Below are 12,989 nucleotides of genomic sequence, written 5' to 3' on the forward strand. Positions count from 1 at the left end.
GAAATTTGCAGAGGAACAGGATCTTCTACCACCCACGATGCTCTGTTTTCGGGCACACTTGTCTACACAGGACGTCCTCCTTCAATTACACCACGACCTCTTGCATCCAGACAGTGGTTCGAGCACGAAAGCTTTACTGAGTCTGGACGTCCATAAGGCTTTTGACAATGTGCTCCACGCGGCAGTGCTCGAGAGCTTAGCCGACTTGCAACCCGGCGAACGAACCTACAACTATATCAGGTCGTTCCTCACAGGCAGGACGGTCGAGCTCGCGGTGGGGGACCTGCGCTCCGCTCCCATCCGGCTCGGGAACAGAGGCACGCCGGAAGGCGCAGTCCTGTCGCCATTCCTATTCAACCTCGCAATGCGCACCCTCTCTCCGAAACTGAGTGAAGTCCCGGGACTCAGACACACGCTATACGCCGACGACATCACGCTCTGGACGTGTGAAGGGTCGGACGGCACAGTTGAAGAAACGCTCCAACATGCCACCGACATCGTCGTGCAACACCTGAAGGCAGCGGGATTAGAGTGCTCCCAGCACAAGTCGGAGCTCCTCCTTATCCGACCACCCGACCGAAGCAAGCACAAGTCACCCCCACCTCACATCACGATACGCGTAAACCAGCAGCCAGTCACCCACGTCGAGAACATGCGAGTACTGGGCATGATACTGCAGCAGAACCGGCGGAACGGCATCACCATTGACCGGCTCCAGATGACGGTGAACCAGACCATGAGACTGCTGCACAGAGTGAGCGCGCGTAAGCAGGGCATGAAAGAGAAGGACCTGCTCCAACTCGTCCAAGCCTTTGTCGTCAGCCGTCTCACCTATGCACTACCATACCTACACTTACAGAAGGCAGAACGAGCTCGCCTCGACTGCATTATACGACACGCATACAAGGTAACCCTCGGCTTACCAAGACACACCTCCACCGAAAAACTTCTTCAACTGGGAGTTCACAACACCATCGAAGAACTCATTGAAGCACATCGCACATCACAGGTTCACCGTCTTCAAGGTAGCAAGACCGGCCGCTGGATCCTCGCTCGAATGGGCCTCAGAGCGTCCCCGATGGGCAGCGACCCCGCCACCATCCCACCACACATCAGGCGCATGTTCATCATCAAACCCCTGCCCAAAAACACACTCGCCGGCCACCACGACGGCAGAAGAAGAGCGAGGGCCCAGGCACTACACAAGACGTACGGGACCAACTCCGCTGTGGCGTACGTCGACGCAGCCCAGTACTCTGATCGACCCCACACCTACGCCGTTTGCGCCGTTCCAGGCCCAGGACTTAAGGCACAGACAACTTCAAGCTCGCTAAGCGCTGCCACACCCACCGAAGCAGAAGAAGCCGCCATTGCGTTGGCTGTGGCCTCAAGTGACGCCTGTATAGTTATGAGCGACTCCAAAACCGCCATAACAAACTTTGCGCGAGGAATAGTGGCACACACTACACTAAAGCTCCTACAGTCACTACAAAACAGTGGAGAACCACGCTCAGTAGAGTTGATATGGGTCCCGGCTCACGCGGGGAATCCAGGGAACGAAGCGGCCCACCAACATGCTCGAGGATTCGTCAGCCGAGCGGTGGGCCTCCCGTACCCGGAGACCTCAAACGAAGTCCTGCACTCATATCACGACATAACCCAGTACTACCGTCTTATGCGACACACTAGGCCCGCTAAACTAAACAAGCGTCAGGAGGTCACCTGGCGCAGGTTACAGACATACTCATATCCGAACCCCTACGTATACTCTTACATTTACCCAGATAGATTAAGTCCGTACTGTCACCTATGCGGCGAGTTAGCTATATATATACGCTCAGTCACATCCTCTGGGACTGCGAAGAGGATCCCCCTCCACCCGCTCTCCTGGCCTCTCCCTCACCTTCATCGTGGGAGGAAGTGCTGCTTAGCTCCAGTCCGGACGTACAACTCCGAGCCGTGGAGCGAGCCGAAGAGGTCGCCGTCACGCATCGCCTGGCGGCCACCTGGCCTTCCTGAGGAGCCCATGAACTAGCTCCCCACTCTGACGAATAAAGTTGTCTCTCTCTCTCTCTCGCACATACAGCGTTCGGCGCGTGGCGCCGATTTCATCCCCATTGACGTCATACGGAACCTCACGGCGACGGCTACGGCGACGGCGACGGCGACGCCGACGGCAGAAATCTGCTTTTGAGTGTCCATATAATTGCTATCGCAATAAAACTAAATCTAGGTTCGATATTGCCTTCTGCCATGCATAAAACTAGGCGCCGTCATTACATCGTCTTTATTGTTTATTTTCAGCCAATGTCGTCTTCTCCATGATCCACTCTGGGTGAAGAATATGGACAATGTACCGTTTCGAGTTCTCAAAGAAACCGTCAAAGTCTGCATATTTGGAACGGAATACTACAAGAAGACTCCAAAGAAAAAAAAAAAAAAGCAGGCATGTTACATGGTGATGCACTTGCAAACGTTTCAGTCTCATGCGGATTTTTTTTTATTTATTGATACTGCGATCTTATACAAGACCTTAGCAGGGTGGGCATACAATATACAAGTAAAGGTCCGTTGGAAACATCCAACGTAATTCCAAAAGTAATCATTAATCCATTCACAAATAAATCATAAGTCAAGATCCAGGAAAAGAAATGCAACAACATAAGACACAATTGCAACACAATGATATAATGTAGTATAAACGATGTTAAGAAATTACAGATAGCTTTCAAACATTTGCAGTGATGTTTGTGATACTGCATCATTATTAAGATTATTCCAATCTGTAATCGTTCTGGGGAAATAAGAATACTTATAGGAGTTAATTCTAGCATTTAATGGTGTCACTGTAAAATCGTGCCGTTGTCTTGTGTTATGTCCAGAGGAGTACGATATAATGTTGGATGTGTTAAGATTGTATTTACCTTGGAGTAATTGAAAAAAGAATTTTAAACGGCAGATACGGTTTCTATGAGAGACTGGAAGCAAACCACTTTGATTAAGTAGATGAGTGATAGATGAACGGCCAAATGAATTATAAATAAACCGTACTGCTTTCTTTTGAACTCTCTCCAATTTAGCAGTGTTAGTTTTAGTGAAGGGATCCCAGATTATGATGGCATATTCTAACATGGGACGAATAATGGTATTATATGCGAGAAAACGTACACTGGGGGGCGTGAGCTTCAAAGCACGTCGAAGGAAAAAGAGTTTGCGGAGGGCGTTAGCGGTGACGTTATCCACATGTTCGGTCCAGGAGAGGTTTTTACAGATCCGAAGCCCTAGGTACTTGTAGCTGTTCACTTCTGAAAGATCATTATTATTAGCAGTATAGTTAAATAGGAGAGGCTTCCGTTTCTGTGTTATGCGCATGAACACTGTTTTATCATAATTAACACACATTTGCCATTTGTCACACCAAGATAATACTTTTGCAAAATCACTGTTTAACCTGGCTTGATCCTCAGCAGTATTAATCTTTTCATACAGCACACAATCGTCTGCGTACAATCTGATAGAAACAGAGATATTAGAGACAATGTCATTGATAAAAATCAAGAAAAGAAGCGGCCCAAGAACAGATCCCTGGGGAACGCCAGAATCAACAGAAACTGTAGGGGAAGACGAATTATTTAATACCACAAACTGGCGACGGTCCTTGAGGTAAGCTGAAATCCATTTGAGTAGCTTGTCGTTTTTTATTACACTACCTAGTTTATGAAGAAGTTTATTATGCGAAACTTTGTCGAATGCCTTTTTAAAATCCATAAATATAGCGTCAGTCTGTTTTCCTTCGTTTATTGCCGCTGCAAAATCATGTATGGTTTGGACTAGTTGAGTATTAGTAGAATATCCTCGTCTAAAACCATGCTGTGCATTGGTAAGAAAGTTATTTTGCTCAAGAAAGTCGGCTATATGTTTATGAATAATATGTTCTAAGATTTTGCATGCTGTTGAGGTTAATGATATCGGACGGTAATATTGAATAGATGTTCTGTCTCCAGTTTTATGAATTGGCTTGATTCTGGCCGTTCTCCAGTCATCCGGTAATGAGCCCTCACTTAGCGACCTGCTGAACAGGATGCATAAGTATTTTGAACACCACTCTGAATACCGTTTCAGGAAAGCATTGGGAATATCATCTGGCCCAGGAGATTTTTTAACATCGATTTTCAACAATAAATTCAGAACACCAGCCTCGGAAATCATAACATCAGGAATTGAAGGTAAATTCGTGGCGTAGTTAGGAAGGAAGCCGTCGTCCTGCGTAAATACTGATTTGAAATATTCATTAAAAGCCGTGCACACCAGAGCATCATCACGCTCACTCCTGCCATCTACTGTAAATGTATCGTTAGATCGTTGTTTTGGCATTATTTGCCTCCAGAATTTCTCTGGGGATGTTTTAATGAAGGAGGGCAACTCGGTAGAATAATACCTTTCTTTGTCCCGGGCAATCTGCTGCTTTAATTTTTCTGATTGATCATCAATGCTTGTCCGAGAACAGCTTCCTACTCTTAATTTCTTTTTCATTCTTTTTAGTTTGCGTTGTGAGCGTAACGTCTCTCGTGTGATCCACGGGTTACATCTTGGAGTCTTTTTAGCAATTTTGGGGACAAAGCGTTCAATGCACTGAAAAACAATGTTTTTGAAAAAGTGCCAGAGGCTATTCACATCGCCGTTAAAATTTCTGAAGCTGTCATAATGAAGGTCTAGCATATCAATAATTGATTCATCGTGAGCGCGAGAGAAGTTAGGAAAAAAATGGGTAGTATCTTCGTGGCTAAAGTTTGCATTATTCAAGGTCAGAATGACAGCTTGGTGATCAGAAATCCCAGTCGTTACATCGCATTCCACTCTTTCTTTAATAGTACCATTAAAAAAAATAAATCAAGAGTAGAACTTGAGCCATTATGAACTCTAGTAAAGTCTTTAACCACTTGTAACAGGTCAAATGCAAGGGAAATATCAAGCATAGTTTGTTCAATAGTGTTAGTGGAATACGAGAAAGTAGTCCAATCTATGTTTGGCAGATTAAAATCGCCAGTCAAAATGAGCCTGTCATTTGATTTAACATGGTGTTGTAGATATTCTTTCAGGTTAATTAGAACCTCAACGGAAGAGTTAGGAGGCCTGTAAACGACTCCGAGAATATACCGAACATTATTTTTGTAGAATTTACAAAATAAGCCCTCTACACCATCAATATCAGGCATTTTGAAGATCTGCAATGAAGATTTGAATAATATGGCCACTACACTGCCCCTTCCATCCCGGTCTTTACGAAACACTCGGTAATTTTCTGGAACAAATTCACTATCAAATATGTGGCAACTTAGCCAAGTTTCGGTAAGTGCAGCTATTTCTACATCATGAGTAAGAAGCAAACCCTCAAGTTGTGTAGCTTTATTAACAACACTTCTACAGTTGACATTTAATAGTGTGAACATTTGCTTTTTAACTGTGCTCGGTCATTCTTTCTTTTTAGTAATACGATAGCGCTCTTCCTTCTCCTCGTTCCACCCGAACATAGCACCATCAACAAAAAGTTTGTCAAATACCAGTTTGACTTTAGCACCGTTAGCCTTCTCCTCTGAACAGCTTTGCCATAGCTTTTTTCTAATCTCCCGAATTCGGCTGGAAAAGTCTTCAGTCACAGAAAAATTGGTTCCTTTCAGCTTTGAGCATGCCTGTAGGACTGTAACTTTATCTCTGTAGTCCTGAAATTTCATAATTACAGGGCGGCACTGTCCTTCGTTCTTTTTTCCCAATCTGTGACACCTTTCCACACTATTAATTTCGACTTTCAGTTTTTCTTCAAAGAGTTCTTTCTTGACCATATTCTGAAGACTAACAGGTGTCTCTTTGTCTTTCTCCTCCAAACCGTAAACAAGTAAGTTATTTCTCCGGCTTCTGTTTTCCAAGTCATCAATCTTTTTGAGCATGTATGACTTGTCTTTTTCAAGTTGAGTCACAGCTGTTTTTAGATTACTGAGCTCTTTGTTTAATGTTGCAAAGCATGATATCTTGGCTTCCAGCTTAGTAATTCGCTCACTTAAACCGCCAATTTTATCCTCAAGAGCACTCTGCTGTGTAAGTAAAGTGCTAATTGAGGCAGTCATATTAGTTTGGCCAGAAATAAGCTGAAGCAACATTTCTTCATGTGTTGGGCCTGGATTAGATTCAACATCACCGCATATTAACAAATTCATTGGGAATGAACAGACATCAGATAGAACGTTCGCGATGATCAGTGGGCACGGCAGCAGCACCAAAAAGCGGTTATCGCTGCGAAAGCATTTAGTAGGCATGTGTGCACAAACCTGGACAACAAAGCAGAACGGGTTGGTGAACATCGTTTCCGATGCGCTGCTGCCAAGCCCACTGAAAGTGATCGGCGATGAGTTGCTCCTTATAAAGGCTTGATGGACCACGTGTTCTGCCGTCCCAGATGTCGGGACATGCGCAGAAATCCTGATAGTCGGCAGGATGACTTTGCTGGCTTTCATCCAGTCGCCACGTGTTTGTAGCTCGTTGCTGACATCATCAGCGAGAACGACAGGCAGTCCAGGCAAGGCGCAGAAAACTGGTGGTTGCACTTGTATCAGGCCGGCTAAGACCTGGACAACAAAGCAGAACGGGTTGGTGAACATCGTTTCCGATGCGCTGCTGCCAAACCCACTGAAAGTGATCGGCGATGAGTTGCTCCTTATAAAGGCTTGATGGACCACGTGTTCTGCCGTCCCAGATGTCGGGACATGCGCAGAAATCCTGATAGTCGGCAGGATGACTTTGCTGGCTTTCATCCAGTCGCCACGTGTTTGTAGCTCGTTGCTGACACCATCAGCGAGAACGACAGGCAGTCCAGGCAAGGCGCAGAAAACTGGTGGTTGCACTTGTATCAGGCCGGCTAAGACCTGGACAACAAAGCAGAACGGGTTGGTGAACATCGTTTCCGATGCGCTGCTGCCAAGCCCACTCTTAGATAGATATCAAGATATCCAGCAGCGTTCCAAATTTAAAGATTGTGTACAAGCAGTGTTTAGAGGATTTACTTTAGGTTACTTTAGGTTAGGTTACTTAAGGTTTACACCAGAAATAAATATTCTTGATTTCATTTAAAGGGTTCAAGCACCACTGACTGGCCCAAGGAGGTGTACGAGAAAAAGCGAATGAATCTCCTAGGCACAAAGAATAAGGGGTGTGCAGAGCAATGAATTTGAACTGGATTGAATTGTACCCATATTTCCAGGTACGTTATATGCAACCACAAGTAAAAAATGTTTGCAGGTTATTTTCTGGGGACCTTTATCATGGCATTTAGTTCTGTGCAAGCAGGCACAAAACAAGCAGTTAAAAAAATATTACATTGTCCTTGCAGTGGCTTGTGAGAAATTTGTAGCTAATGTCCACTATCATTGCTTCTGCTTCTGGTGACAGTAGGGAGTTTTAGTAGAGGGATCCGATAAGGATGCCTCCTCTCCCCTCTGACAGCATTAAACACGCGTTGTGTATTGTTATAGTATCGTTATCGGGGCTAAAGAACGGTCTGCTAAAGCTACCTATATCAGCTTTTTCTGTTGCCCTTAGTGCACGGTGCAGACAAATTTGTCGTGGCATAAGATGGGGCAGATTAGACTTGGTTGACGTATGCCTAATGGAAGGTTTGTTTGAGCTAGTTGTTTGATGATCCTTATAGTTTAAACCAGCGTGCCAAGATGAGGACAAAGTGAAGACGAGACGGAAGACAGCACTGAACTAACAACTGAATGTTTATTTCCACTATTTTCAGTATATATATGAGTACACGTGGGAAATAGCAAAAAAAGAGGGCAAAAGATAAAAAGAGTACAACACGTACGGTCTCGGCATCCAAGCCGAGACTGTATGTGTTGTACTCTGTTTCTCACTTAGTTTATTTTGGTATTTCCCACGTGTATATATAATAGACAAGTGGAAATAAATTTTACGTTGTTAGTTTAAGCGCTGTCTTCTGTCTCGTCTTCACTTTCTCCTCATCTTGTCGCGCTGTTTTAAACCATAAAGTATGCTCAATATACGTGACAATGCCTACTTGCTAGGTGGACCTTCCCCAGCCATGCGGCCATATAAAAGAGGGTCGGCTGAAAGCAGACAAGGCCAAGCAGCTGCAGGAGGCACTTGACACAGAGCAGCAGACTGTGGCCAAAGAGACGCGAGTATGGATTAGAATTGCCGACTGCGGTTCCCATCGTAACCATGGTTTCGAGGACATGGAAGCTTTTAGCCAAAACATGGACAGGAACATTGCTGAGAGAATTCAAATGTTGGCAAGGGAAGGAATTACATCTGTATCAGATGTGAAAAAGTGCCTGCACTATTACGTGCACGACGTACTTATTGCAAACAAGGAAAAGCCTGATAGCAGCTGCAGAGCCTTTTTCGCAACACATCGTGATATCAGCAACCAGATCCAAGCTGTTCTTAAGAAAGACCGCTTCAGCACAGTTGATCAAGAGAATGCTAGCATCCTTATTGAAAAGATCAGGGGTGAGCAACCCGAATCCTCCATTGTCTATCGGCCGTATGCAGCACGCAAGTAGCAGCGACTCGAACAACGTGGAAGAGAGCATTGCCAGTGAGTGTGAAGACACGTTACTGTTCTGCTTCCAGACAAAATTCATGAGAGAAATGCTTAAAAAGTATGGAGGCTCAGTAGTTTGCCTGGACGCAACACACAAGACTAGTGACTATGCCTTACCACATTTCTTGCTTGTTGTGAAAACACTGTCGAGATACACACCAGCTGGTGTGTTTATCGTATAGTTTGAGACGGCCCACTGTATCGCTGAGGCTTTAGACGTTTTCAAGCAGTGATGTGATAACTGGTCCCGACAGTACTAGATGGTAGATTACAGCAAGGCAGAAATAAGTGCTATCAAGCAAGTGTTTCCAGAGAGTCAAATCTCCATCTGTGACTTCCATAGACTACAGGCATGGCAAAGGTGGCTGCGCAGAAAGGAAAACAACATATCCGATCCGGATGAGGCCCTGAGACTCATGAAACACTTAGCCAGTGCTTCAAATCAGGATGAGTTTGACAAGGCATTTGAAGTCCTTGTTGCCTCAGAGTATTGGAAAAATGAAACATTCCGCAGTTACTTTGAAGCAGTGTGGCTCTCTGTAAAGGAGCGGTGGGTCATGTCTTACAGGCTGGAGTTTGATGTTGTCTTGACCACAAATAACGGCATTGAGGCCCAAAACAGGGTGTTGAAGGCACAGTACGTGAAAAGTGCCATTGGGAAACGGTCGTTAACATCCCTAATCACAGCTGTCGTCCATGGCTACCTTCCCGACACAGAAGTGAAATTCCATGAGGCACCAAGGAGGCAGTCATCGGTGTACAGACAGTACAGTGAAAATACTCCTGCATACCTGCACAACAGGCCTCACGGGTTTGTTAAACATACGCTGAGACGGCTCGTTAACGCAGAGGAATACAACCACACAGACATGAAAGAGCTGCCCATTGAAGGCATGTTCTCTGTTCATTCCGAAAGAAGTGATGATGATGTGTACACAGTCGACTTCACCAAGCCACCAAGCCAGCTGCCCTGACTTTAGAAAGCACAAGTACCCATGCAAACACTTTTGTGTTGTTTTTAAGTACAGCGACAGGTGGGGCTTTTCCTCTCTTCCGCAGAGTTACCTCAATCAACCGCAAATTACACTTGGAAGCTGTCTAGAATCAGAAACAGGTTCTGAGATTCCCCTTGTCAATGAGCCCAGCTCGTCTTCACAGGCTCTTGGTACAGCAGTATCAGAGCCGGACATTCCCTTTGTCAATGAGCCAAGCTTTTGTCAAGTGCCTTTACAGCCTGTGGTTGCCATGGTTCCTGGGACAGCAGCCCTCTCAGTGTCGGAGTTGCGCAAACGTTTAACCGAGGAAATTGAAACTTTCAGTTGCCTCCTTTACTGCTGCCATGACGTTCAAACACTGTTGGAGGCTAGCGGCTTCTTGCAAGTCGCCTTCCGTAAGTTGGCTGAATCTGCGCCACAATGTTCTGGCCTTCACATTCGGGGCTCACCGACAAAGGGATGCTCGTCTCTGAAGCCTCTTCCAAAGAGAAGGCGCCTATAGTGTGCTGTCACTCTGCCATTGATTCGTTGACTTTTCACAGGAGCTTTGGCTCGGACTGCTAGGAAAGGATCAGGGGAAATTGCCTGTCGGTGTTTTTTAAAATTTTTTAAAGAAATTTCAAACTTTACAAAACTCATTTTTTATCATGGATAACTTTGGCTTAAACAGAGTGTTTGGACATCTGTAAATATGTGCAAATATTTTTTTAGAATGTTCAGAGCTTTTAAGATTATTATGCTATGTTTTATACTAGACTCCATTATAGTCACGTGATTGTGATATTGGCAACGGCTGTGTATGTGTAGAAATACTGCCTTAATGTTTCGTGACGGTGACACTTTCAGTTCATGAATTATATAAAAACAAGTTTTTAGGCTGGTGCTTTCAATGTATGTGTATAAAACTGTTTGTAAAGTTTCATCCCTTCTGCACTTTCATGAAAGTGCTTGCTTTTATACTTTCCTTTTAACATTTTAATATAGCAGCTATTCTATATGAAAACATGTTATTACATTTTTGTCTGGTGGTTACTTCAAGAATTATTCAGTGGCGTGCTTGTAATATGCATCGACTATAAATAAACCACATTTGAGAGAATGCCTAATGTGCATCAAGAGTTTACTTTGAAAATGTGAGGTATGGTTGAGCAATTCTAGTTAGGGTTGAGCTACACAGTAGAGCAATTTCGCCAAGACTACTTCAACAGCTGTGACTGGTATTAGAGGCTGGGCAAACTGGCCACTTTCGACGGCAATTATGATAATTACCCTTTAGGTATACATACTAATACTACTGACTTGAGGGAGCTGTTTAATTATCCAGACTTAAATTTTTTTTCAGTAGCATCCTATGGGAAATGGTGATTGTCACGGGGATTCACAAGTACACTGGATAGACAATATTTACAGGCTGCTGCTACCAGACAATGGCTGACAGCATCTCACGAGGCTTGTCCCATCTTCCTCTTCACGTAGCACAGCGGTCCTTTAATGGCAGGCTCATACGCAATGCCTCGTAACATCACCCCCGGCGGACTGAGCGCCGTCACGGCGCCTTCTAAAACGAGTCAGCACTGCAGTTGTAGTAGGGTTTTAGCCGCGACACATGGACAACATCAGCAGCAGACGCAAAAGAAGAAGATGGGCGATCTCGGAGCGGAGTGATGAGGTAGTCAACGTCGTTGAGCTTGCGGAGAACTTTGTAGGGTCCTGTGTAGCGAGGGAGGAGCTTCTCGCACAGGTCTTGGCGGCGAGACGGCGTCCAGAGTAGGACCAGACATTCAGGAGGGTACTCTACTTCGCGGTGCTGGATATCATAGCGCTCTTTTTGGGAGGCCTGCGACGCACATAGCCTAGTATGAGCAACCTGGCGAGCCATTCTGGCTCGAGAGAGGACGTCCTGAGCATATGCGGTTGGTACGGATGGATCAGCAGGAAGGAGCGTCTCGAAGGGTAACGCAGGGTTGCGGCCGTACAGGAGAAAGAACGGCGAATAGCCGGCAGTGTCATGTCGGAACGACTTATAGGCAAAAGTAACGTAGGGTAGGGCGGCGTCCCAATCGCGGTGATCAATAGAGCATATCCATGAGAGTTCGGTTGAGCCGCTCGGTAAGACCGTTGGTCTGTGGATGGTAGGCTGTCGTAAGGCGATGTTCAGTAGAGCAGCTACGCAGAATTTCGTCAATGACCTTTGCAAGGAAACAGCGGCCACGATCCGTAAGAAGCTGACGTGAAGCCCTATGTCGAAGAATGACGTCATTGAGCAGAAAGTCTGCAACGTCGGTAGCGCAGCTACTGGGCATGGCGCGCGTGATGGCATATCTGGTGACGTAGTCTGTTCCGACGGCAATCCATTTGTTGCCAGATATGGACGTAGGGAAAGGTCCGAGCAAGTCAAGGCCGATGCGGAAGAAGGGCTCCGGTGGAATGTTGACAGGTTGAAGCAGGCCAGCCTGAGGAAGAGCAGGTCGTTTGCGCAGTTGTCAGCGCTCGCAGGCAGCAACGTATCGGCGCACCGAACGATATGAGCCAGGCCAAAAGAACCGCTGTCGCACGTGGTCGTAGGTGCGTGAAACGCCGATGTGTCCAGCAGTTGGAGCATCATGCAGATGTTGAAGAATGTAGGTGCGCAGGCGTCGGGGAATAACTAGGAAGAATTCTGGCCCTTCAGGTTTCATGTTGCGACGGTAATGGACGTCATCGTGTTGGACATACTGGCGTTGAACAGGGTCGGAACGTGCAGAAGAGAGTCGCTAAATGGTGAGCTTTAGGGCTGCATCCCGACGCTGTTCGGTGCTGATGTCGCGTAAATCAGAGATGGCCAGCCCACAGGAATCATGCTCGTGGTCAGCGAGGCCAGTAGGGTCCACCGGATGGCGCGAAAGACAATCGGCATCGTGATGCAGCCTGCCTCAGAGCCCAGCGACCAAGGCGACAAGTTGGATCCTTGAGCGAGGACAGCCAACAAAGAGCGTCGTGGTCGGTAAGAACCGAGAATTCGCGGCCGTACAAATACGGGCGAAATTTTGCGACATCCCAAACCTATGCAAGGCACTCGCGTTCAGTGATCGAATAGTTTCGTTCTGATGGGGAGAGCAGGCGGCTGGCGTGTACAAAAAGTTGTCGCAGTTTCACCTGAAAGGCGAAGCATCAATTGCGATAGCAAATTTGAAGAGAGCTATACGGAGTAATGATAGCAGCTTTATCAGCTGTATAAACTTGGACATGCAGCAGCACCGGCAACACGCAGAACTGTTGTCGACGCCGTCAGCGTTTGGCCCGCGTTCGCTCAAAATGCGTGCGGCGTTGGTGACTGTTGCCGGAGCCTCTGATATAAATAGGCACTTGGTGCCGCAGCTAAACGTCGCCTC

The 12,989-nt window shown here is 46.1% G+C and overlaps 1 protein-coding gene across 1 annotated transcript; it reads right to left on the minus strand.

Moving 5' to 3' along the window:
* Nucleotides 1–2,502: 2,502 nt before the first annotated feature.
* On the minus strand, nucleotides 2,503–6,976 carry LOC125942920 (uncharacterized). Its single transcript, XM_049661173.1, has 2 exons — nucleotides 6,324–6,976; nucleotides 2,503–3,305 (listed from the first exon to the last, which is right to left on the minus strand). The coding sequence occupies exons 1-2, from the start codon at nucleotides 6,948–6,950 to the stop codon at nucleotides 3,300–3,302; spliced, it is 633 nt and encodes a 210-aa protein (XP_049517130.1). The 5' UTR covers nucleotides 6,951–6,976; the 3' UTR covers nucleotides 2,503–3,299.
* Nucleotides 6,977–12,989: the final 6,013 nt, after the last annotated feature.

The sequence above is a fragment of the Dermacentor silvarum genome, chromosome 2 (assembly GCF_013339745.2).
Source record: "Dermacentor silvarum isolate Dsil-2018 chromosome 2, BIME_Dsil_1.4, whole genome shotgun sequence".
Lineage (NCBI taxonomy): Eukaryota > Metazoa > Arthropoda > Arachnida > Ixodida > Ixodidae > Dermacentor > Dermacentor silvarum.